Source organism: Marmota flaviventris, chromosome 5 (assembly GCF_047511675.1).
Source record: "Marmota flaviventris isolate mMarFla1 chromosome 5, mMarFla1.hap1, whole genome shotgun sequence".
In the NCBI taxonomy this organism is placed as follows: Eukaryota; Metazoa; Chordata; class Mammalia; order Rodentia; family Sciuridae; genus Marmota; species Marmota flaviventris.
In genome coordinates, this window is record NC_092502.1 from 46,081,983 (window position 1) to 46,108,178 (window position 26,196).

The 26,196-nt window shown below is 32.4% G+C and overlaps 1 protein-coding gene across 1 annotated transcript in view; it reads left to right on the top strand.

The window, feature by feature from the left end:
- Commd10 (COMM domain containing 10) overlaps positions 1 to 26,196 on the top strand; it is a 205,820-nt gene that overhangs the window by 8,011 nt on the left and 171,613 nt on the right. The window contains exon 5 of the mRNA XM_027941158.2: positions 22,701 to 22,811. Within this exon, the coding sequence (XP_027796959.1) occupies positions 22,701 to 22,811 (111 nt within the window). The remainder of the gene's footprint in view (positions 1 to 22,700; positions 22,812 to 26,196) is intronic.

Sequence of the window (26,196 nt, forward strand, 5' to 3'; positions counted from 1 at the left end):
ATTAATATATATTTTTATTTTGAGACAGGGTTTTGCTAAATTGCCCAGGCTGACCTTGAACTTGGGATAATCATGTCTCAGCCTCTTGAGTTGCTAGGATTATAGATGTATAACACTGCCCAGCCTGATATTTTGTTACAGATTTTTTTTTCATCTATGTTTGTGAGGGATATTGATTTGTAGTTTTCTTATGATGTCTTTGGCTTTGTTATCAGGATAACAAAATGAATTGGGAAGTGTTTTTCCTCCTCTATTTTCTGTAAGAATTTATAAAGGATTACTATTACTTTGCATTTCTGTCAGCAATATATAAGAGTTAACAATAGTTCCAAATTCTTGTGAGCACTTGGTACTATCAATTACTTTTTGTTTAATATTATTTGTTAGTTGTCATGGACCTTTATTTATTTTTTATTTATTTATATGTGGTGCTGAGAATCAAACCCAGTGCCTCACACATGCTAGGCAAGCACTCTACCACTGAGCCACAACCCCAACCCCCTGTCAGTTAACTTTTAATAGAACCATTCTGTTAGGTTTGTGGTGGTGTCTTGTGTTTTTAATTTGCATTTACCTAATAAAGTATGTTGATAATTTTTTTATGTACTCGCTTGCCATGCATGTATCTTCTGTGGTGAGTATCTGTTCAGATCTTTTGCCTAACTGTATGTCTGTATGTTTAAATTATGACTGATAGAGAAGTCTAATTATGTAATATAATATAAAGAAAAGTCACAGATACAAATCTTAGCATATAGAATTGGAGTTTTTTTTTTTTTTTTTTCTTTTTTGGTTACAATGTGTGGAGGAGGAAGGTGTTTGTTTTCTTTTTTTCAGTTGGTGTTAGGGTTATTTTTATTTTCTAGATATAAGTTCTTTTTTAGATATGTGATTTTACAATATTTTCTGCCAGTCTATACTTTTATTCTTTTCTCTTAACAGTGTTTTTTATAGAGCAAAAGCTCTTAATTTTGATAAAGTCCAGTCATTAAATTATTTTCTTTCTTGATCTTACTTTCTGTTTTGTATCTTAAGAATTTGGCACATGATTCAATGTAATGGAAATTTTCTCTTTTATTTCCTTCTAAATGTTTTATACATTTATGTTTTACATTTAAGCCTACATTTGGTTTTGAGTTCATTTTGTGTTTAAGTGCAGGTTGAAGTTCATATTTTCTGTGTATGGATGCTCCTTGTTTCCAGCATTATTTGTTGATAACATCAACTTTTTGTCACTGAATTGCCTTGCCCCTTGTCAAAAATCCTTTTCACATAGATATGTGTGTCTTTTTTCTGGATTTTTTTATTTGATTACATTGATTTGTCTATCTTTATGCCAATATCCCCCATTTAATTTCTATAGCTTTATACTAGGTCTTGATATCAGATAGCATGATTCTGCTTACTTTATTCTTTTTTTTCATAATTATTTTGAGTATTCTAGTTTCTTCACCTTTCCATGTACATTTAGAAGTCAGCTTTCCTGTATCTACAAAGAAAAAATCCTTCAGGGATTTTGATTGGGATTGGGTTTAATTTATAAATGAAGTTGTAGAGAAATAACATTGAGTATATCTTTTCGTTTATTTAAATCTTCTTTGATTTCTTTTGTCTGTATTTTTTCACAGATTATGCATGTATTTTATTAGCTTTGTAGCTAAGTATTTCATTCTTTTTTGAGCTGTTGTAAATGATGCTGTTATAAAAATGTTGGTTTCCAATTGTTTATTGTTTATTGCTACCATATTGAAATACAATTGATTTTTCTTTATTGACTTTTTATTCTAGGATCTTGGTAAATTCACTAATTAGTAATAGGAGCTTTTTTTTTTTTTTTTGTAGATTCCTTGCGATTGTTTTATGTAGATAGTTACAACATCTGGGAATACAGATAGTTTCATTTTTTTTCTTTCCATTCTGTACAACTTTTCTTCATTTTTCCTGCCTTATTTTACTGACTAGAACTTTGAGTATGATGCTGAACAGGAGTGTTAAGTCTGAGCATTATTTGCTTATTCATAATTTTGGGAAGAAAGCATTCAGCCTGTCATCATTAAGATGTTACCTATAGGTTTTTAGAAAATTCCCTTTATTGTTTTCATCTCTCCTTTTAATTCTGGATTCTTCTGACTGCTCTGTCCTTTACTGCCTCATTTTTCATAATTTGAATTTATTTTTCCTATATCCAACATAGATTTTTAGTTTTCCATCTTGTTTCCCTGCAATTATTTCTTCTTTATTTTCCTTTTGTTTTATAGATTTCACTATTTCTGGCATCTTAGTAATCAAACTACATAGTTTGTGGGTTTTTCTTTTTTGATACTTCCAATGATAAGATGTTTTTCAGAGTCTCTGGCTGATGTTTTTATTTTATTTTATTTTTGGTATCAGAGATTGAACCCAGGAGCACATAACCACTGAGCCACATCTCAGTCCTTTTTATAGTTTATTTTGAGACAGGTTCTTGCTAAGTTACTTAGGGTCTTGCTAAGTTGCTAAGGCTGGCTTTGAACTCTTTTTAAAATTTATTTTAAGTTTTAAAAATTTGTTCTTTTTTATATATATATGTGACAGTAGAGTGTATTTTGACATATTATACATACATGGAGTATAACTTATTCTAAGACATATCACACTTAATTTTTTTTTTTTTTTTTGCAATGCTGGGGCTTGAACCCAGGGCCTCACACATATGAGGCAATGATCTCAGCTACATAATTCCTAGCCCCTGGCTTTGAACTCTTGATCCTCCTGCCTCAGTCTCTAAAGTCATGAGGATTATAGGTGTGTGCTGCTACGCCTGGCTGATAGTGTTTTTCAAAAATAATATTTTTACTTTGTAAGTTTTATAACTTTAGCTTCTGTTTAAGAAATTATTTAATCAGTTGTCATAAACAAAAACAGAAAATAGGCAGACTTGCTTAATTGTATATTAGCTCATTGAGAATGCTGGAAACTATGTTTAGCAAATTCCCGCTGTGACCAAAAGATGTGATAGGAATAATTTTGGAGGAGGAAGAGTTTATCTGACCCTCAAGCTTTCACAGGTCTTGGTCCATAGACAGCCTGCGCCATTCCTCAGGGCTTGAGGTGAGGTAGAGCATCATGGCCGACGAGTGTTGCTGTGGGAAGCAGCTCAAGACGTCACACCAGGAGGCAGAGAGAGACTTCTGTCACCAAGGACAAAATATAAACTCCAAAGGCACCCTCCAACTCATCTCCTTCTTCCACACCCTACCTGCTTACAGTTACCACCCAATTAATCCCTATGAGGGGATTAATGCACTGATTAGGTTGATTTCACCTCTAAACTTGCTTGCATTGTTTCTCTCATGAGCTTTTGGGGGATACCTAATATCTAAATCATAACAGACAGCAAATACATTTTAAATATCTTAAATACTTAATGTAATTATAACAAACATTTATTGTATTTATGATGGACCAAATATTATGCTAAGTACTTTATATCTTATAAAACTCGTCAGTAGTTCTGTTATATATTTTATAACTCAGCAAGTTATCCAAGGTCATGGACCTAAGTAAGTGACAGAACTGGGATGGGACATTATGCCATACCACCACATACAGGTTAGCTACAAATTGTCTGTGTCATGCATTATGCAGAGTGATTTGTACAGTTTGTGTGTGTGTGTGTGTGTGTGTGTGTGTGTGTGTTAATGTATGTATTTGTGTGTATGCTTCTGAGTTTTGAAAAGGATATAAAACTTTAGAAAATGTAAATAACTTTATCTTTTCAGCCCTGTTTCTTTTAAAACATGCTACCTCTCACAGCTATAATGCTATTTAGGATATGGTGGTTAAAATAGCCATGTCTGAAATAGATTATGTCATTTAAATTGTTTAAAAAATGACAAAATGACAGACTTATAGAATGAATAAAAGGTGTATACACAATGACTAATTTTTTATGGTAATTTAGGGACTGATCTATGTGTACTGTCTATATGATACTTATCATTTTAGTTCAAAGTAAATAAGATTTAAGATTCATTTAAATAGTTAAAATATCAAAAGTTATTAATTCAGTTTTTTTTGTTTTGTTTTGTTTTGTTTTTTGGTGTCAGTAATTGAACCCAGGGCACTTAACTGCTAAGTACATGCCCAGGCCTTCTGTTTTTTTTTTTAATTTTTATTTTGAGACAGGGTGTCTTTATGTTGCTTAGGACCTTGCTAAATATTGCTAAGGCTGTCTTTGAATTTGTGATCCTCCTGCCTTAGCCTCCATTTCAGGTGTGGAGCATCTTGCCCAGTTAATTCAGTTTTGTTTTTTTTTGTTTTGTACCGGGGATTGAACTCAGGGGCACTCAACCACTGAGCCACATCTCCAGCTCTATTTTGTGTTTTATTTAGAAACAGGATCTCACTGAGTTGGTTAGCACCTCACCATAGCTGAGGCTGACTTTGAACTCGCTTTCCTCCTGTCTCAGCCTCCTGAGCTGCTAGGATTACAGGTGTGAGTCACTGCACCTGGCCCTCAGTTTTTTTAAAACATAACTTTATTGAGGTACAGTTGAAAAATATAACTTGTATATATTTAGGGTATACAAAATGATTTGATATACATTGTTTAATGGTTACAATATATCCAAACATCAGTTACCACACAGTTACCCATTATTGGTATGTGTATGAGTGTGGAAGGACAGTTAGGATCTACTCATTTAGCAAATTTTAAGTGAATAATATAGTATAACAAACTGTAGTCTTCATGCTGCATATTAGATCCTCAGAATTTTGTCATGTAACTGAAAATATGTACCCCTTGACAAACATCTCCCCATTTCTTCCATGCCCCAGCCCTTGGTAGCCACTATTCTACACTCTTCTGTGACTTTGATTTTTTTTAGAATCCACTCTTTAAGATCATACGGGATTTGTCTTTCTGTGAGTGGTCTATTTCATTTAACATAATGTCTTTCGATTTCATTCCTGTTGTCTTTTTAAAGGCAGCTTATCTTTTTTTTATGCCACATTTTCCTTATCTATTTATTCATCTGTGGACACTTAGATTGTTTACATATCTGAGCTGTTGTGAATAATGCTCCAATGAACACAGTGTGCAAATATCTCATCAAGGTGCTGATTAAATTTTCTTTGGATATTTACCCAGCAGAGGATTTCTGGGTCATAAGACAGTTCTATTTTTAATTTTTTGAGAAATTTCCATTCTGTTTACAACAATGGCTATACGAGTTTACATTCTTACCATCAGTGTACAAGGATCCTTTTTGTCCACACTGTTGTCAACACTTGTCATTTCTTGTCTTTTTGATAATAGCCATCCTAACATGTAGAAATAATATTTCATTGTTGTTTTGATATGCATCTTTCTGAAGATGAGTGATGTTGAGCACTTTTTTTAATATAGTTGGCCATTTTTCCATCTTATTTGGGAAGTACCTATTTGTATGCTTTCCCAGTTTTTAAAAAATTGGGTTGATTTGCTGTTGAGGACTGTGAATTCTTTATACATTTTGAATAATACACCCTTATCAGATATATCGTTTGAAAATGTTTTCTCACATTTTGTAGGTTGCCTTTTCATTTTGTTTGTTGTTTGCTGTACAGATATTTTTTAGTTCAATGTAGTCCCATTTGTTTATTTTTGCTTTTGTTGCCTATACTTTTGGTTTCATATAAAAAAAAAAATCATCACCAAGACCAATGTCAAGGAGCTTTCTCCCTATGCATTTTATAGGAAGTTTTAGTTTCATATCTTATTATTATGTGTTTAATCTATTTCAGATTAAGTTTTGTAAATGGTGTAAGATAAATGTCCAGTTTCATTTTTTTATATATATAGATAGCCAGTATTTTCAGTACCATTTGTTGAAGAGATTATCTTTCCCCATTGTGTGTTCTTGGCACCTTTGTCAAAGATCAGTTGAAAAACACCTTTTCCTCTCTTTTATTATTTAGAGCTAATAAGTGAGAAAGGCAGATAGAAAAATAATCATAATGATAACTTTTCCTAGGATATGATTGAAAAAAATTTAAAGTTTTATCTCCTCTCACTTTTTTTTAACACTTTGTCTTAATCTCTTTGGAGACTTGAGACTGAGATGTCATCACCATTTATGAGGATTTATATTTCTCCCTCTTTTATCAGTGTTGACTGTCAGCAAAGCTCTCCTAACAGGGTTTTCTGATTGATTTTAAAATAATGCCTTGTGGTCATAATATTTATTAAATTCTGAATCCTCTTTCAGACAGAATTAAATACTATGTTTAACTTTGTTCCTGAAATTCTATTTAGAGTGCCTTTACATGTGTTTCTACTCTACTAAATATATAAACTGACATGTCAGATATTTTTGAAATCAATCTATTTTTTTCTGAGAACTTTTTTTTTCTGGGACATAATTCCTAAACTGTGCTATTTTGTATGTTTTTTAATAAAATACCTTTACAAATAAGGTTATTAGAAATGTATAGAAGGCATATTTTAAGCACTGATAGAGGTGCTTGCTCTTTAAAGGGTACACACATTGATTCCTTTTCTTAAAAACATTTATGTATTTTTGAGAGTGTTTTTAAAATATGAATTTTTCCATTGTATCTGTTTGGAATTTTCAAAATGCTTTTAATGGGATTTTTTTTTTCTATTAAGATTGTTCTTCACTTCACCATTTACATGTTGGATTTTATTCATAATATAAATTCTTTCTTTTCTTTTTTTCTTTTTTTGGTACCAGGGATTGAACTGAGGGGCACTCAGCCACTGAGCCACATCCCCAGCCCTATTTTGGTTTTTTATTTAGAGACAGGGTCTCACTGCCTTGCTTAGCCCCTTGCCATTGCTGAGGCTGGCTTTGAACTCGCGATTTTCTTGTCTCAGCCTCCTGTGCCACTGGGATTATAGGCGGCTCGGGAGTGCCACCACATCTGGCTAAATTATTTCTTTATGTAATAAAATTTTATTATCTTCTTGCAGGTTCTTGAACAACTTACATTTAAAAATGGATGGCTAAGATTCCTAAGATAATAATGTTTCTATAACATTTAAGTAACATTAATGTTATAGAAACATTAAATAACATTAACAATGTTTCTAAAACATTCAAAATTTAAGTTATTGTAAAATTTATTTTATTGTTTGTTTGTTTTTGTGGTATTGGAGATCCATCTCAGGGTCTTGTGTATCTTAGGCAAATACTTTACAACTGAGATTGAGCTATATCCCTAGTCCTGCCCTCTCTCCATTTTATTGTTAAGTATAACACTTAATTTTTTAATTAGTAGATACTTGTTTTTCTTTTTATTCACTTTTAAAAATTGTATTTTTCCTTCCTTTAAAAAGAACAACCAGATTCCAGGAGAGATCTATTTTCCTTAATAAAGTACCTTTCATTTGACAGAACACATTAATTTTGGACTAGTTATATACTAAAATCTTTACAAATATTCTCTGAAAAAGGAACAGAAACTGAAGACTGAATAGGAGAACAAATGATCAACAGTCCTTTAAACTGAGTTTAAAATTTTTTTAAAATTGTAACTCATTTAATATTTAAACAATGTCATAAAGTTTTAATTTGATGTTTTGGTTAATGATTACTTTTTAAAATTTATAATGTTGACAGGTCTTTTGAGATAGGAGCATCTCCATTGAATAAATAATATAAAGAAATAATAAAATTATAAACTATGACAAGAAATAGGGAGAGAGAAGAATTCACCATAAGTTATATAATTTAATGCATTAGATTCCACTAGGATCTTGTGGTCATCAGGTCCAGGAAAACCTAAGCAGGTACCAAGGAAATATGTCCAGTGTTCATACTAGCCAACAATTCTGCATTATGTACATTGCTGAGCACTATAGCTTAGGAGGATTTGACTTTCATGCCTGGCTTTCCTTCTCCCTGGCTGTCTTCTACTGTAGTCTTTTCAGTGACCTCTTCTTTCAATAATTCTATTCCTCAGGATGCTATCCTTTGTTTCTCCTCTTAGTTTATATGTTCTATATATAATCTCATCTATTTTTACAGTATCAATTATCTTACAAATACCAATACTTCAAAATATCTCTCCTGAGTTTTAGAGCCACATATAGTACTGTTAATGTAGTCTTCACATGGAGGTCTTCCAGGTATATCAAACTCAGAGTGTCTTGTACTGAACTCTAAATACCTGTTTTTCATGTGAATAAGAAACTAGAAGTTTACATTAAAAATTATGTTTTTTTATGTTATTATTTTATTTAATATTTTAATTTTGTTTCTTTTGGAACTCTAAGGTTAAATGAAAGGCTTTATTATAAAAAGGGCAGAAAAAGCGCATTTTGTGCATCTAAATCTTGAAACATGGAATATAGCTATGAATAAATACCTGAAAGTTTATTCAAGATTTAACTACTTCTTTTTAAAAAATTTTTAAAATTTAAAAAATTGAAAAAAAAACCACCACATTTTTTTAGTACCAGGGATTGAACTCAGGGGCACTCGGCCACTAAGCCTCCCATTCCTATTTTGTGTTTTTATTTAGAGACAGGATCTCACTGAGTTGCTTAGCATTTTGCCCTTGCTGAGGAACTTGCAATCCTCCTGTCTCAACCTCCTGAGCTGCTGGGATTTCAGGCTTGTGCCACCATGCCCAATCTTAACTACTTCTTAATGTTATTGTCTTCATTTACAGGAAAGGTATTTTGTTGTGATTATATTCTCATACAACTCAAAATTTCCTCTCTTGTTCCCTTAGTTGTTAGCATGCTATTCAAGTAAAAGTCAGGTTTCCCTATATGCTTGAATTAACTTAAGAGGTTCTATGGTTTAAATGTTGCAATGTGTTTTTAAATTTCTTTTTATTGAAATATAATTTATCTGTGGTAAGCTGAGATTTTAGGTGTTCATTTTGATGACTTTCAGAAATTATGTGTACCCATTCAATCATTTGAAACAAAGCAAATAGTGTTTCATCTCCAGAAAGTGCTCAGTTTCAGTCAGTTCCTTTTTCCCTCATGCTCACTTTTTGATTTCTACCATCTTAACTTAGTTTTATCTGATACTGTAATTAATTAAAATGGACTTGTATGAAATGTATCTGACTAATGTCATTTAACATATATTTTGGGTTTATTCATATTATTACGTGTGTCAGTAATTCTTTTCTTGCTGAATAGTATTACACTGTAGGAAAATCATAATTTGTTTATCCATATTCCTGTTTGTGGATATTTATTGTTCACAGTTCCTGGATATTATGAATAACATCACTATGAACATTTGTATACAAGTCTTTTAATAGGCATTTATTTTCATTTTCTTTGAGTAAGTATCTAGAAATAGCACGGCTGACCCCTCTTGCCAAAAAGGCTGAGGTTTTCCATTAGAATTTTAGGCACCCCCTGCTACAAGGATTGGGAGAAGTCATATATGAGTGAATATCTCACCTTGTAAAGTCCCTTTCTTTAAAGTTCAAATTCCCTTTATTTTTTGAGTCAACTTTATTTTAACTTCTGCCTGCTTTTAGTCATTCTCCAATGCTGTCACATTTGTAAAAACTATTTTGTCTATAGGTGATGATTTTTATCTTTAAGGAGGTTAGTGTGATATAAGTTACTTCCCAATCATTGTTTGATTTAAGAATCAAAAATGATTCTTATCTAAACAGGAAGAATGAAACAGGTGGTATCGTTATACCAGATCTTAAACTATACTACAGAGCAATAGTAACAAAAACAGCATGGTCCTGGCACCAAAACAGGCTGGTAGACCAATGGTACAGAATAGAGGACACAGAGACTAACCCACAAAATTACAACTATCTTATATTAGACAAAGGTGCTAAAAGCATTCACTGGAGAAAGGATAGCATCTTCAACAAATGGTGCTGGGAAACTGGAAATCCATATGCAACAAAATGAAATTGAATCCCTATCTCTCACCATGCACAAAAGTGAACTCACAATGGACCAAGGATCTAGGAATTAAACCAGAGACTCTGTGTCTAATAGAAGAAAAAATAGGCCCTAATCTCCATCACGTGGGGGCTAGGCCCCAATTTCTTTAATAAGATGCCTATTGCACAAGAATTAAAACCAAGAATCAGCAAATGGGATGAATTCAAACTAAAAAGTTTTTTTCTCAGCAAGAGAAATAATTTGTGAGATGAATAGGGAGCCTACATCTTGGGAACAAATTTTTACCCCTCACACATCAGATAGAGCTCTAATCTCTAGGGTGTACAAAGAACTCAAAAAGCTAAACACCAAAAAAACAATTAACTGACTCAACAAATGGGCCAAGGACCTGAACAGACACTTCTCAGAAGAGGATATACAATCAATCAAAAAATATATGAAAAAATGCTCATCATCTCTAGCAATTAGAGAAATGCAAATTAAAACCACTCTAAGATACCATCTCACTCCAGTAAGAATGGCAGCCATCATGAAGACAAACAACAACAAGTGATGGCGAAGATGTGGGAAAAAGGTACACCCATACACTGCTGGTGGGACTGCAAATTGGTGCGGCCAATTTGGAAAGCAGTATGGAGATTCCTTGGAAAGCTGGGAATGGAACCACCATTTTACCTAGCTATTCCTCTTCTTGGACTATACCCAAAGAACCTAAAAACAGCATACTACTGGGACATCAATGTTTATAGCAGCACAATTCACAATAGCTAGACTGTGGAGCCAACCTAGATGCCCTTCAATGGATGAATGGATAAAAAAATGTGGTATTTATACACAATGGAATATTACTCAGCACTAAAAATAATAAGATAATGGCATTTGCAGGGAAATGGATAGCATTAGAGCAGATTATGCTAAGTGAAGTTAGCCAATCCCCCCCAAAAAACAAATGGCGAATGTCTTCTCTGATATAAGGGGTGTGACTCAAATGGGGTAGGGAGGAAGAACATGGGAAGAAGATTACCTCTACATAGGAAAGAGGGGTGGGAGGGAAAGGGAGGGAGAAGGGGAATTGCATGGATGATGGAAGTAAAACCTCATCATTATACAAAATACATGTATGAAGATGTGAAAAAAAAAATGAATAGCGTTACCTTAGATTAGGTAGAGGGAATTGAGAGGAGGGAAGAGGAGGGGTTGGGGAGATAGGAAGGATAGTAGAATGAAACAGACATTATTATTACTGTGTGTATATACGTGACTGTATGACCAATATGATTCTGCAACCTGTACACTCAGAAAAATGAGAAATTATATCCCATCTGATTCAAATGTATGATATATCAAAGTCATTGTAATGTCATGTATAATTAATTAAAACAAATAAAAATTTTTAAATAAATGATTCTTAAAAATTATAAGTCGTCTTCTGTTCCTTCACTGCCTCAAATCCACTAATGGCTTTCCATGTTGCTTGTAATAGAAGTCGGGTTTTTACAATTGCTTATATGATCTGTAGCCCCCCACCCCCTTACCCCCAGATCCACTGTCTATCTTGTTACTTTCATTTCTTAATATCCTTTACCTGGCTTACTCTGAATGCCTGTGACCTTTTTTTTTTTTTTTTCCCTCAGTTTTTCTCCTGTATGTCCATGTGGTTGGCTTCCTTACCTTCTTTAGGTCTTTGTTTAAATGTGATATTTTGCTTCTTAATATTTACACTTATCTGGCCCACTATATATTTTATCTGTTTACTTTTGTATGTCTCTATCACTAGAATATGAGTTCTACAAGGACAGAATTTTTTGTCTGTTTTGTTCATTGCTATATTTTCATTACTTTAGTGGCCCTTGGGAGATTGTGGATTCTCAATAAATAATTGTTAAATGAATAAATGTACAATATTCTTGTTTACAAATTTTGCTATTTAGAAGTTTAGTATATTTTATTTTCTTATAAATAAGGATATTTCTAATTTTTAGAGAAAAGAACAGTTAAGGAGGAGAGTATGAATTATATTTTGTATTTCCCATTGGTCTTTGTTTTTCATTTTGGTTGTACTTTGGGCTTTTCTTGTGGTTCATTTATTTTTATGGCTCTTGAATTTTGCTGGAATACTAGATTCTAATCATTAAATTTTTTTCCTTTTTAAAAATGAAAATATAGGAAGTGGAATATAGGAAGAATTACTTTAGCTTGAAACAAATGGAAATTCCCCAGGAAAAGAAGTTGATGGATTTAGCTGTTGATGCAGCAATCAATTTAAAGAGCTTTAGATCCAAGAAACCCTTAATCAGTCTTTTTTTGAAACAGAAATGTATTTTCTACTTTATAAGTAATTGGTTGAAACCAGACCATTAACAAATTGAATAAAGATTTTGCTAATGCCAAAGAACTGTGCTGTTAGCAAAATTACTCTTTTCATGTCATAGTATTCAAAGATGTGCACTTGCTAAATAGAGTTGATGTACTTTTTCAGAGTGTTACCAATCGTGAGAGCATTTGTTGTATGACATTTCACTGTTCTTAAACTTATACTGTTATCTTCATGTATTCTTGGTATGCAGAGGAGGCAAACAATTTAAAAGAAGATTTATTGATGTTTTCCCTCAACTCCTTTCACCTTGGATAATGAAGATCAATCTCGTGATTAGGTACTTTGGCTAAATCTGCAAGTTAAGAAATACAAATTCCTTGTCACCCTGTAGTGAAACTAGGCTGACTTTTTGGTGTCTGAACTTGAGGTTTTACTTAAACTAGGAAGTTGCCCTCAGTGGTGGCATATATAATAAAGCATTTCTATCTCTTATTATTATTTGATATAGCAACAACATTAAAAGCACAGAATGCCAAAAGGAGATTGGTGCCTTGTTTTACTTTGGATTTTACAGAGAGTAACACATTCCTAATGTACTCTAGAGAGTGTTTAATAGGTTGCCCTGGTGGAGATTTGTAAGGTAGGCTTTGTGGAGGGAGGTAGTCACTTATTACAGGATAACTTGAACGTAAATTCAAGTTTTCACATCTTTGTAATATATTGTAATATATTCATATCTATGCAGTATAGATGCCATATCATATACTGGTCATCTCGGAGATTCTGATGTTATTTGTGTATTCTTATAGGTGTCACAGTACAGGGTTCTTTCTTTAGGGACAAGCAATGGTGTAAGCTGAATCCTTAGTGGCTTGTTGCTTCCTGTTCTTGCTGTGGACTAGAAGATGGCAGAGGGTGATTGGTGGCAGATAGCTGAGTATAGTCTCCCCATTTCATCTACACATTGGTTTGTTATGTCTTTTAGTACATGGTATCTTTTTAAAATAACAATTTAAAATTATGAATTGCATAGTATGAAACTACTGTATCCTTTTAAGTTATATAGTTCCATGTCTGTATCCATGAGATCATAAACATAATCAAGAAACAGGGCATTTTCATTACCCTCAAAAAATTTTCCATGCCCCTTTGCAGTCTCTTGCACTACTAACCTTAACCTGGGTAACCCCTGATCTGTTTTCTGACACTGTATGTGGCGTTTTCTAGGATTTTATATAAACAGAATCATACAGTTATACTTTTTTGTGTGTCTAACTTTATCTAATGAGTGCAGTGATTTTGAGGTTTATCCATTTTCTTGCATGTATTTGTCGTTCTTTTTTATCACAGGGTAATACTTACTGTATGGATATAACACAATTTGTTAATCCATTTATATGTTGATGGACATCTGGACTATATGTAGGTATTGATTGGGTTGTAGGGTACATGTAGGTTTTACTTTATAAAAAATTGTCAAACATTTTTACAAAGTGGTTATATCATTTTACATGCTAATCTTCAGTTGTTCTATATTCTGGCCAATACTTGGTATTGTCAGTCTTTTGCATTTTAGCTGTTTTGATGGCTCTAGAGTTGTATGTCATGATTTGTATTTTCCTTATAACAGGAATGTTGAACATCTTTTTATGTTTTTACTGCAAACTCATATATCATCTTTTGTGAGGTGTCTGGTCAAATTTTTGCTGCTTTTCATATATATTTCTTTGTCTTATTATTGAGTGGTAAGAATTCTTTATATATTTTGGATATAGGTTTTTATCAGATATATGCATTGTGAATATTCTACCAGTCTGTGGCTTTCTTTTCCTTTTCCTTAATGGTTATTTTTTTCTGTTCTTTCTTTCTTTTTTTTTTTTTTTTGGTGCTGGGGATTGAACCCAGGACTTTGTGCATGAGAGGCAAACACTCTGCCAACTGAGTTATATCCCCAAACCCTTAATATTAACATTTTTTTTTTTTAAAGAGAGAGTGAGAGACAGACAGAGAGAGAGAGAGAATTTTTTTTTTTAATATTTATTTTTTAGTTTTCAGCGGACACAACATCTTTGTTTGTATGTGGTGCTGAGGATCGAACCCGGGCCGCACACATGCCAGGCGAGCGCGCTACCGCTTGAGCCACATCCCCAACCTTAATATTAACTTTTGAAGGATAGATTTTTAAAATTTTGATGAAGTCTAGTTGTACTTTTTTCTTTTATAGTTAATCCTTTTAATCTCCTATCTAAAAATCTCTGTCTATCCCAAGATCATAGAAAATTTCTTTTGTTTTTTCTTCTAGGAGCTTTATAGTTTTTATGCTTACATAAAAACTGATTTTTTATTATTAGTTGTTCAAAACATAGCTCTTGACATATCATATTTCATACATTTGATTCAAATGGGTTATGAACTCCGATTTTTTTGAGTTAATTTTTTTGTGTTGGTTTGAAGTAGGGGTTATGCATTTTTTTTTCCTATTCAGATTTTCAGGCGTCCAGTCTCATATGCTTTGGCACCTTTGTTAGAAATCGTTTGGTGGGTCTCTTATCTGTTTGCCAATGCCACATTTTCTCGATTGTTGAAAGTATTGAAGTTTGGTAGTATAATTCCTCCAACTTTCTTTTCTTTTCTAAAATTGATTTTTCTCTTCTGCATTTCTATTTAAATTTTAGTGTCAACCGACATGTTTGATAAGCCTTTGAATTCACGAGCATGGTGTATCCCTTGATTTATTGATATCTTCTATAATTTATTTCAATTATATTCATAGTTTTTCATTGTTCAGAACTTACACAAATTTTGTTACATTTTCCTATGCATTTGTATGATTATGTTTGTTACTATAAATACCTTTTACATTTTTGTTATTTTTCTGTCTACTTCTATTATGTTGGAAGATTACTGATTTTTCATATTAATCTTTTTTATCATAATCTTCATAAAATCACTGATTAGATTTTTTAAAAATGTTTGTCTTTACCACTAGACTTGGATAATTTTGGCAGAGATTGTAGGTTTATTTTATGTCCTCAGCATCCAAGATAGTATAAAAGTCATGTCCACACTTCTTTAGTTTTTCTCTTTTTTGGCGGTATCTCTTAGCCACATTTGCTACATTTTTTTAAATCTCACAACTTTTAAATATTGCAATATGTTTGGACTTAATTGTTGGTCCCTTTTTTTCTTTCTATCCATATCCCCTTCTTTAGTAATCTTATTTAGGCTTTAGAGTTTAAATTATAATAATTTTTTTGCCTCTACTCTGGGATTGCCTGCTTATTAATTTCAGCTGTCTACTAGGCATCTGAAACTGAACACTAGTAAAATAAACTGAATTTTAGATTATTCTTTTAACACTTTTCTTGGACCCCCATTTCCCCTGTGAAAAGTAGATATTTCTGTTCATTGTTTTTTCCACTGCTATACCCTCAAACCTAAAGTAGTATATTGAGTGTTCATACTTAATGAATGCTTCTTGAATAGATTCTTAGAACAGTCACACACTGAATAGGTAATTCCAGAGTTTTGGTATTCAATACTGGGAAGTAATACGAAGTAGCATGTTTTCAGTCTAGGACTTGTATATGATGAACAGCACTGTTTATTATAGCTGTGACCAGGGTGAATGGGATTTCTTAGCTGAAAGGGGTATGAATGGTAGGCTTGTGGTGTTAATCTGACAGATTTTACAGCAACCATGTTAAACTGACTTTCAGATGAGTCTCAATGTTAGGCTTCTATTTTCTCCCTCTCTTAAGTCCCTTCATAAACAGGGTAGTACCTTTATACCAATACCTTACTTTCTCCCAAAGAGAAAAAGAGAGGTCTCAGACTGAGAGTGAATTTATTTACATAAGTGGTTCTTGATTTATATACTAGTATTTATTTCATGTTTTCCATCAGTACCACTAAAATCTGTTTTAGTGTGTGCCAATTTCAGTCTTCTATTTATCAGTGAATGAATGGACATTTTGATATATGACCTCTTCTACTTCTTGCAGTTAAAATGTAACCTTTGGCAACATTGCCAGCTTTATACTACAGTGATGATTGATGTAATCCTTATATCATTTTGCCATTATTATTTAAGAATGAATAGAAAGCTAGGATGGAAGTGTGATTCTTCTGATACGGAGTATAAGTTTCATAAATGTGACACAATTTATATAGAGGTAAGACTCATTAGTATCCTGAAAACATTGTGCTTTTTCTCAAATTGTATAATTGTTGCTTTAAGGATGATATATATGTATATAATATTTAAGAAAGCCATATATATATATAAATAAAATGCTGAAATTAAAGATTTGTCTTAATGCCAGGGCATAACTTGTTTTTAGCCCTGAGGGAAGAGAGAGTGAAACTTCCTTTATTATTTTTTTAGTTTTAGACATTCCCCTAGTTAAGAATCTGTTTTAGTGGGGGCGTGCTTTGGAAGGATTCATGTAGCTCCTTCCCCCTTCCCTATCTCTTCTTTGCCTCTATGAATGTAGAAACTCTCCTTCACTTGGCTGAGAGCAGTGGGATTGGCCCACAGTAGGATCGGCCCACCCTGGACCACCTATGGAATTGTGAGACAAAATAAACATTCTTTTAAATAAGACATCCTTTTAGAAAAGATAAAAAGAATCTATTGTATACAAAAGTTAAGAATTATCTACATTTCTTATATTTGTTTGGCAATTTAATAATAATTTATAATATTCTTTTTGAAAATTTATTCCACCTTTCAAACAACTAGACCTTTTGAATAGAGAACTTTGAGCCCTGAAACCTAAAAAGGAGAATAAAACTTGGGCTCTTTTGGAGGGTCTTCAAATAACAGATTGTTTATAAGTTTGCTCATTTGATTAATGGACCTACTTTTGGTGATTGTATGTACCCTTTTCACATTCTACATAATTTTCTTTCTAAAAAATTAAGGCAGAAATTGAAGTATAATCATTTGTGCTATAGTGTTGTGCTCTGGTACATAGAATGTTGTTTCCAATGGAATTGGTGGTCTCTCCTATTTCCTTTGGTAAACTGTGAGGAAGTAATCATACAGTATGATGGAGGGAAAGAATGGAAATTTCTATTTTAGATAAGTGTAAAATTATGCTTGATCTATTATTTTAAACAAAGGTTTAGTTGCACACACATTGTTGAGAAGTCATAAATTCTCATTTCAAGAATGTTATATAAATGGAGTAGTACAGTATATAATATTCTGGAATTGACTTTTTTCACTCACCATAATTCTTTCAAGATTCATTCTTTTTTATGTATTCAGTAGATCCTTTTTATTGCTAAGCAGTATTCCGTAGTATGGATATAAACTAGTTTATTTAAACATTTCAGTCTTGAAATCCTATCTGAGTTGTTTTAATTATTACAAATAAAGTTGTTATAAACATCTGTATATTGTATTTATGTGATCATAAGTGTTTTAATTCTCTTGAATAAATGCTTGGGAGTGCACTTGTTGGGTTCTACGGTAGTTTTAGTTTAGTTTTATTAGAAACTACCAATATATTTGCCAGAGTGGCTGTATCTTTTTGCATTCCCATCAGCAGTGTATGAGGTATCTTCTTTTTCCATATCCTTGCCAGCATATGTGTTGTCATTATTTTTTTTAACTGTTCTAATAATTGTGTGGTGATATCATGGTTTCAATTTGCATTTCTCAGATAATTGATCATGTTCAACATTTTTTCTTGTGCTCATTTGCCACCTGCATGTTCTCTTTGGTGAAATGACTCTTCATGTCTTTTGTACTTTCTTTTTTTTTTAAATTTGTTTTAGTTAGTTACACATGACACTACAATGATCTTGACATATCATACATTTGAGTCAAATGGGCTATAATTTCTCATTTTTTTGAGTGTACAGGTTGCAGAATCACGTTGGTCATATAGTCATGTGTATACATACAGCAATACTAGTGTCTATTTTATGCTTCTGTCCTTTATATCCCCCTTTCCACTCCCTTCCCCTTCCATCACTTCTCTCTACCCAATCTACTGTGACACATTTCTCTCTCTCTTTTTTTTTCTTCCCCCTCACACCATCATATATGTAATTTTGTATAACGATGAGGGTCTCCTTCCTTCTTCCGTGCAATTCCCCTTCTCCCTCCCTTTCCCTCCCACCTCTCTTCCCTCTTTTGTACTTTCTTAATTGGATTCTTTATTGTTGAGTTTGAGGGCTCTTTATGTATTTTAGTTACTAATTCTTTGTCAGAAATGTGATTTGAAAGTATTTTCTCCTCGTCTGTAGAGTTCTCATCTTAATAGGGTTATTTGCAAAGCAAAAATTGTTCACTTTTTTGAGGACAAATTTACTATTTTTTTCTTTTATGGATTTTGTTTTAGTTGTTAAACCTAAGAACTGGTTTGCCTAGCTTTCAGTTGTCTGGAACTTTTTGTTTAATTTTTTTCCCCCTAAAATTGTGCAGTTTTATGTTTTTATTTGTGTCATGATCCCATTTAAGTTAGTTTTTATACAAGGTTTGAGAGTTCATTTGAGGTTCATTTTCTTTTTTCTTGTCTGTGGAGTCTTGAAGTGGAAATCTAGGCTTTTTCTTTTATTAGATGTAGTCATTTGGTGCTTTAAATTTCCTTCTTATAAATATGTTGTTCTGTGTCTCACAGAATTTAATACACTGTGTTTTCACTTTCAATTAGTTCAGTGGATATTTTGATTTCCCTTGAGAACTTTCTCTTTTGACTTGTGGATTATTTAAAAGCATGTTGTTTTGTTTGCAAATGTTTGGGGATTTTTCTGTTGTCTTTTTGATTTTCATTTCTCCTTTGATATCATTGCGGTCAGAGAATACTCTGTATGTATCAGAAGTAACACATATATGGCATATATAGCATATAATGATATTTAGAAATAGGTATAAAAACAAAAAAGTGTAAACTTAAATCTCAAAATAAGGATTAAATATCTTTATACAATTTATAGAAATGAAGGCTGGGATATAGCTCTATGTTACAGTGTTTATGTAGTGTGTACAGGCCCTCTGTTTAATCCCGAGCAGTGCAAAAACAGAACAAAGCAAAATTAATAGAAATGAGCACATCACCTACTTAAAATTTCTTGGCCAAAGGATTATAAAGTAAAAACATTTCTGGACTTTATATAAGAGATATGCCCAAACAAATTGATACAGCATATTTGAAAGTAAATAGACAAGTGATTTAAAAGATAAATAAGTGTGTAAAAAAGAAAAGTGAGTTCTGTGCCAAGAATCAGAAGTGATGCTTATGCATTGAAGGGGTAAGACAGGGACATATAGATAGGGAATGGATAGTTATAGATAGGGAATAGGACTCTGAGATTTGTTGTAGCAATGGCATTTAAGAGAATAAACTTAAAGAGAGAAATAAACTTATGTAAGGCTTACAATATGTCTAGAACTGAATCCTAGAAATCAGATACACAGGAAGAGGATAAATTTCTATGCTAAAATACTTTTAGAGATAACAGTTTTTATTACAGTTTTTGCCATATGGGAAAAACAGGTTATGAAATAAATTTAGTAAACATGAAAAGATATTGTTTAACTTCTTTAAAAAAATTTTAAGGTCTTCAAAGGAATTGCAGTATATTACTGTGAAAATAATCAACGTTGATCTTGAAGTAAAAAGGAATGGAAAGTATGGTGTATTTTTAATCTTCTATTTGTCAGATGCTTTGCTGGTACTTTTACACATATCTCAGTGGCAACAAATACTCAATGCAATGGTTAATTAGATTTCCTCTGTTTTACCCAACATGAAGAAACTGAGATTATAAGGATTAAGTAATTTTTCCAATAGCCTGAAATTATGATGGTGAGCCTGGAATTTGAATACAAATTTGAATGATTAAAAAACAAGTAATAATCTTATTATGGAGACTCAAAGATTTCATTAAAAAACTGCATAAGTGTTGGTTAAGTACACATTCAGAAGTTAAGACTTGAAAAAAATAAAAATGCCAGTTTCTTTCTTTTTGCCACAGAGATTCTTTTTATTATATTTATTTGCTTGTCAGAATTCCAAATAAAAATTCTTTGATAAGTAATGGTAGTTTCACTCTTAGGTCAAGTTCATGGAGTTCAGAGATTCCTTGGAAATCTAGGAATGGAACCACTATTTGACCCAGCTATCCCTCTTCTCATACTGTAGGGACACAGCCACATCAATGTTTATAGCAGCACAATTCACAATAGCTAAACTGTAGAGCCAACCTAGATGCCCTTCAAGAGATGAATGGATAAAAAAATGTGGCATATATACACAATGGGATTTTACTCAGCAATAAAAGAGAATAAAATCATGGCATTTGCAGGTAAATGGATGGAGTTAGAGAGGATAAGGCTAAGTGAAATTAGCCAATCCAGGCCTACTGTGAGCCTAGGTCTTGCACAGGTCCGTTTGGATGGATATGCAGTTGCTGAGTATTTTAATGTACAGGTGTATAATATATATAGAATACACTTTTATTTTAAATAGAAGCAAATGAAGTTTAGCCAACTTAAGGAAAAACTCTACCTTAGATTTTGTTGTTTCATGTGTAATTAAAATATTGATAACTATCATATCATTATGAATTCTTAGGAATAATTAAATAGTATACTATAAGACATTCACTTTGGCAAAAGTTGTTGTGCTGCAGTTGTGTACAATGAATCAAAATGCATTCTGCTGTCATATATACCTAATTAAAATAAATAAATAAATAAATAAATAAATTTAAAAATGACAATGAATAATATGAGCACAGAAGGATAATTCTTAGCTATATTATAAATATACATGTACCTACTTGAGTATAGAATGTATAGTTTGAAAAGAACACTAAATTGGAGAAGTTGGGAAAGGAGATGCCTTTAATTCAATATTTGATAAAACAACATTTAATCCTTTTTCAATAAGTTAGTGAGGTATTATTAGCTTCCAATTTGCAAGTGAGTAAATTGAGGCTCACAGAGGTGAACATTTAACTTGTTTAAGGTTAGCTTCTAATGAATTCCATAGTCCATTGTCTATAGTCTTATTATTACTTACCAGTCCAAGTAACCACTATAAGGTAATTTTTACTCACTATAGAAAGTGTTTCTGGGCATGCTTTGATCTGTAGATATCAAAATTAATTGTGTATGTGAGTTTATGAGCATGTATAAAGAATCAACCAAAATGTTGACTCCGTAGGTTATAGTTTTGACTAATTACAAAACCACATACAAGTGGAAATAGAACTGGTTTTTTGCTCCCCTTTCTGCTGCCATTCATTTTCAGGTAAATACTCTTCCTTGAAAGCATATGTATGTTTTGTGCCCAGTCACTTATGCATTATCTTCCCCATATATACATAACCTCTAAAAGTGCCAGAAAGAACAGAACTGTATCTTTATTTTCTCATCACATCCTCTCTCACATAGATAATACTTTCATTGCTCTTTTCCAACTTGGCTTTGAGTCACTACTGTGATTCTAGCTGTTGAGCAGTCTTTCAAGTTAAGTGATTAGTATTCTGGTCAAGTGAAAATTGTTGTGAAGCTGGCATTTTTACTCAGTATAGCCAAGGTAGTTTTGCTAAATCCATTATCAGGGTCATGTTGTTAGAGGCATATAATAATTGCATTTTACAAAACTTCCCTAATATTGATATTTGATATTTGCAGGAAATTGAATCTAAAAATCATATACTTCTGAGGTTGGAGGAAGCAATGATCAGTCAGGTTCCATAAACCACCTTTGTACTGCTTAACATTTTACAGGAAAAATTAAATTGCTCTCCTAGTTTTGTCTTACCTGGTTAAATTGTGCTGTTGTATTAATTAAATCAAAGGAAATATTCTAATTAATTTCCATCATAATTGGGAACCATGGTAAGTTATAGTACTTTGTAAAGTATGAAAACCTGTTGGGTACCACCTGGTGACAAGTAGATATCAGTTCATCACCAGGCTCTATTCCATTCTCACTGTATCTAAATGTGTGAACCTCTTACCATCTGGGTACTTTAGTTTCTCTCTACATTAAAATGAAAGAAGGAAAGGAGACAGGGAGGGAGTGAGGAAGGAAAGTTTTACCTAATACAAAGATTTTTGAAAGATAATGGGAAATCATTAAAGGATTTTTGCCAATATATGCTATTTACTACTTGAAATTTGTAACCATTTTAAAATACTAGCTTTTACAGTGCTATTTTAAAATAAAAATATACTTCAAAAAGCCATTTGCTCTTTTTGTGTACTTCATTGCTTAGAATTTTTATTTTTAGAATAGAGTGTATTTAAAGATCACTTTTACTGTTGAATTTGACAGGCATGGCAAGAGGCCAATCTAATGAGCCCAAAGGGAGAATTTGCAGAGTGTGCAGGTTAAAGGAGGCTTGGAACTGACTTTCCATGAAGAGTAGGCTATCCATGTTCATTCCTGCTGAGTGGAAATTTGCTTAAAGTTGACTGTTTTCTTCCTTCTGTACCATCTGATTCCAATCTACACTTGTCTTTTATAGCTAGAGACAGTTGGATGGCAGCTTAACCTTCAAATGGCTCACTCTGCTCAAGCAAAACTGAAATCTCCTCAAGCTGTGTTACAGCTAGGAGTGAATAATGAAGATTCAAAGGTAAGAAATGGTGTCCCTTTGAAATATGATGTTTTTGTTTGTTAGGTCTTATAATTTATTGATAGCAGAGTCTTTGCTCTTTGGATTTAAAATTTAAACATGAATCAGGTGAATTAAATAAGGATTAATAAATTGAAAGATCTTTACTTGTGGCAGGTTTTGATGTCAGATTTAAATATCATGTCTTTATGTATCTGAAGAAGTAGCCTATCTTGAAAGGTACCTTTTTTTGTAAAAACATTTTTGTTTTGGTGCTGAGACCTGGGAATGAATTGTATGAACATTTTATAATGTTTTCTTTTAAATTCTACAAAGGAAAAATTTGGTGGAGATCATGTAAAATTACAATTTTAAAGTTTTAGGTATTTGTGAATATTGCTGGGTGTTTTATGGTTTAAACTGCATATATATGGTATAGGATCTATTATTTGCTGTTTCTTATATGAGTTTATCTCATTTTAAGATAAACAGTTGAGACTGAAGTGCTATGAAAGATCTGAGGAAGGAGATATTGTTTACAATGGCTGAATGTGATTAGAGAAGAACAGCATTTATGATGGCCATTGAAGGGTGGAAATGATACTTCTTTGGCAATGTTTATTACAACATTCTTTGGCAGTGTTTATTACATCTTTCATTATTGTTTATTGCATTATGCACATATCTGTATTTAAAAAACTGGAACCTGGGGCTAATCTAAGTTACATGACTACAAAATTTTATGCAATTTAGATCTTATGTGTAATTTATTAGTTTATTGCAGTGTTTCAAAATGTCATTTCATGTTTTTACTGGGAAGTCATAAACTTAGTGGTTAAAAGTCAAACTGGTATATTATGCAAGTTAAGAGGGGTGTAATCTTGGTTATGGTACTTAATCTTTGTGTCAATTTCTACACTTGTACAATGGAGATAATTGTTTCTATTTCACATAATTTTTGTAAAGATTTAATGCGTAGTGTATGTAAAGTCCATTGCTTGCTATTATGGTAAGTGCTCAGTAAGTGCTGGCTACTAACATCATCAGTAACACTTTTGAGGGTTTAAATAAATAAACAAATACCCTTGTTTTAGGCCAAAATTCTCACTAAATTTATTTCCTAATGAGATTATTACTTTTTCTTTTCTAATTTCTTGATTCTTACTCCCTTTTTTTCCTTGATCATATTTTTAATATTTATGCTTGCTGGGAATTTGGGAGGGAAAGGACAGCCCACAAAGTCCCTTTTTCTTCTATGAACTGGGGAGCCATTTCTTTAAGTTTAGGAAAATGATCTGGAATGCCCTGGTGTAAATTGGGCTATTCCATGAATAGAATACGTACATCTGTATGTACATACATACTTAGAGTATCTTGTTTTATTCCTTTTGACTACAGTATGTTAAGTTTGAGTATAAATTGCTAGAAGCATTTTATAGATTGGAAGCATACTGTTTTGACCATATATTGGAGATACTTTAAGCATTATGACTTTGCAGTGCTTGACTTTGGGATGCTCAAGTCCTCCCTGCTCCTTTATTATAGCTTCACAATATGCCTATGTATCTGTTATATTTTTAGACAGAGGGAATGAATGAGTAATGCTTGTAATAGAACAGCCATATTTTAAATTCATATTATTCAGGAAGTCAATACAGATGTGAAGCTCAACTCATTTGAGATATGGGCTTTGAGTACATTTATGTTTTTCTGTGTTGCTATTTTGAAATTTTGAATGAATACCATTATATATGCACATTCATTAGCCTTATAATTATTAGTGCTACAGCACCATTTTCATTAACAGACACAGGAATAATAGCAGCACCCAAATATACAGGATATGTCTTTTTCATCTTCTATGCAGACTTCAGTGACTTGTTGTCTGTATTGCCTCTCTTTTCTATGGCATTGTGTGGATTTGGGTTTTATTGCTTCTATCTCCTGAGCAACGGACACTGCCAACCTGCACAGAAACATGCTACCTTCAAGTGATGCTGTGACCTATCTGTAAAGGACAGTTAAATACTATACCTGTTTCGCTCAGTGAACTGCCTTCTAGAAGTTTTGCTTTTTTATTTTGTTTACATTTTCCTGTTTTATTACCTGTATTCTATTCTTCATTCTCTTACTTCATCCAGCTCCTTGATGTTAATTTTTGCATATTAAGGACCATGTATTTCTTTTCCCCCCAATATTTGTTGTTTTAGTCAGCTTTATTTTGTTTCTGTGATCAAAAGACCTGACAAAAACAATTTTACAAAAGGAAAAGTTTATGTGGGGCTCAGGGTTTCAGAGCTCTCAGTCTATATGGCCAGCTCCATTGCTCTGGGCCCAAAGTGAGGCACATCATAACTGACGAAAGGGTGTGGAGGAGGGAAGCAGCTCAGGACATGACTATCAGGAATCAGAGAGAGAGCTCTGCTCAACAAAGACAAAATATAAACCCCAAAGGTACACTCCCAGTGACCACCTCCTCCAATCACATCCTAATTGCCTACAGTTAACACCCAGTTAATCCTTTTAGGTAGATTAATGTTCTGGTTGGTTTAAGGCTCTCATAACCCAATCATTTCACCTCTGAATGTTCTTATATTGTCACACATGTAAGTTTTTTGGGGACATCTCATATCTAAACCATCACATTTGCTTTGTGCAGAAATGAAAATTCAGAATTATTGACAGATTGGAACATTAAATAAAAAGAAACAAAAAGAATATTAAATAAAAATAATAAAATAAAATATTAAATAAAAAGAGTATTCTGTCATGGAGCATGTTTTTCAAACTAATATTTTTAGAAAGGAAGATTAAAAAGTACTGTTTAGTTTATGATGCAAAGTACTATAAAGTACCAAATTGGTGTTTAAGACAGGAAGCATTAGACTATTTTAAATTTAAAAGTATAAAATTCATTTAAATTTAGTTATCCTACAAATATGCATATATTAAACTGCTTTGGAGAGCATTAGCATCAGGGTAAATTGTAAGAAAGTATTTTGATATTGTTTACTTTTGAGCTGTTGAACTGAAAACTTACTGTAATTCACTGAAGAGTAGTTTCTAAGGAGCTCTTTTTCTTCTTTTTCACTTCCAACATTCACATGAAAAATGTAGCCTACAATGAAGGCTACATTTTAATTGCTATCATACTAGATAACATTGTTGGACTGTGGTCTCCTTTCTCTTAGAACATTTCTGTCTCAAGGCTTTCCTGTTTTGCTACTAATTTTATCATGAAACTGGGTGATTGTAGCTTTCTTACAGTATTTTGATATATTTTCAGGTTGTTTTCAGTTAATTGTCTTAGTGTTTGTCTATTGCATTTTTACAAAATAAGATTATTTTCTTGTTGTACATATACTTCAAAACAAGTTTTCTGAAGTTTTTTTTTCCTCTGTTCTTT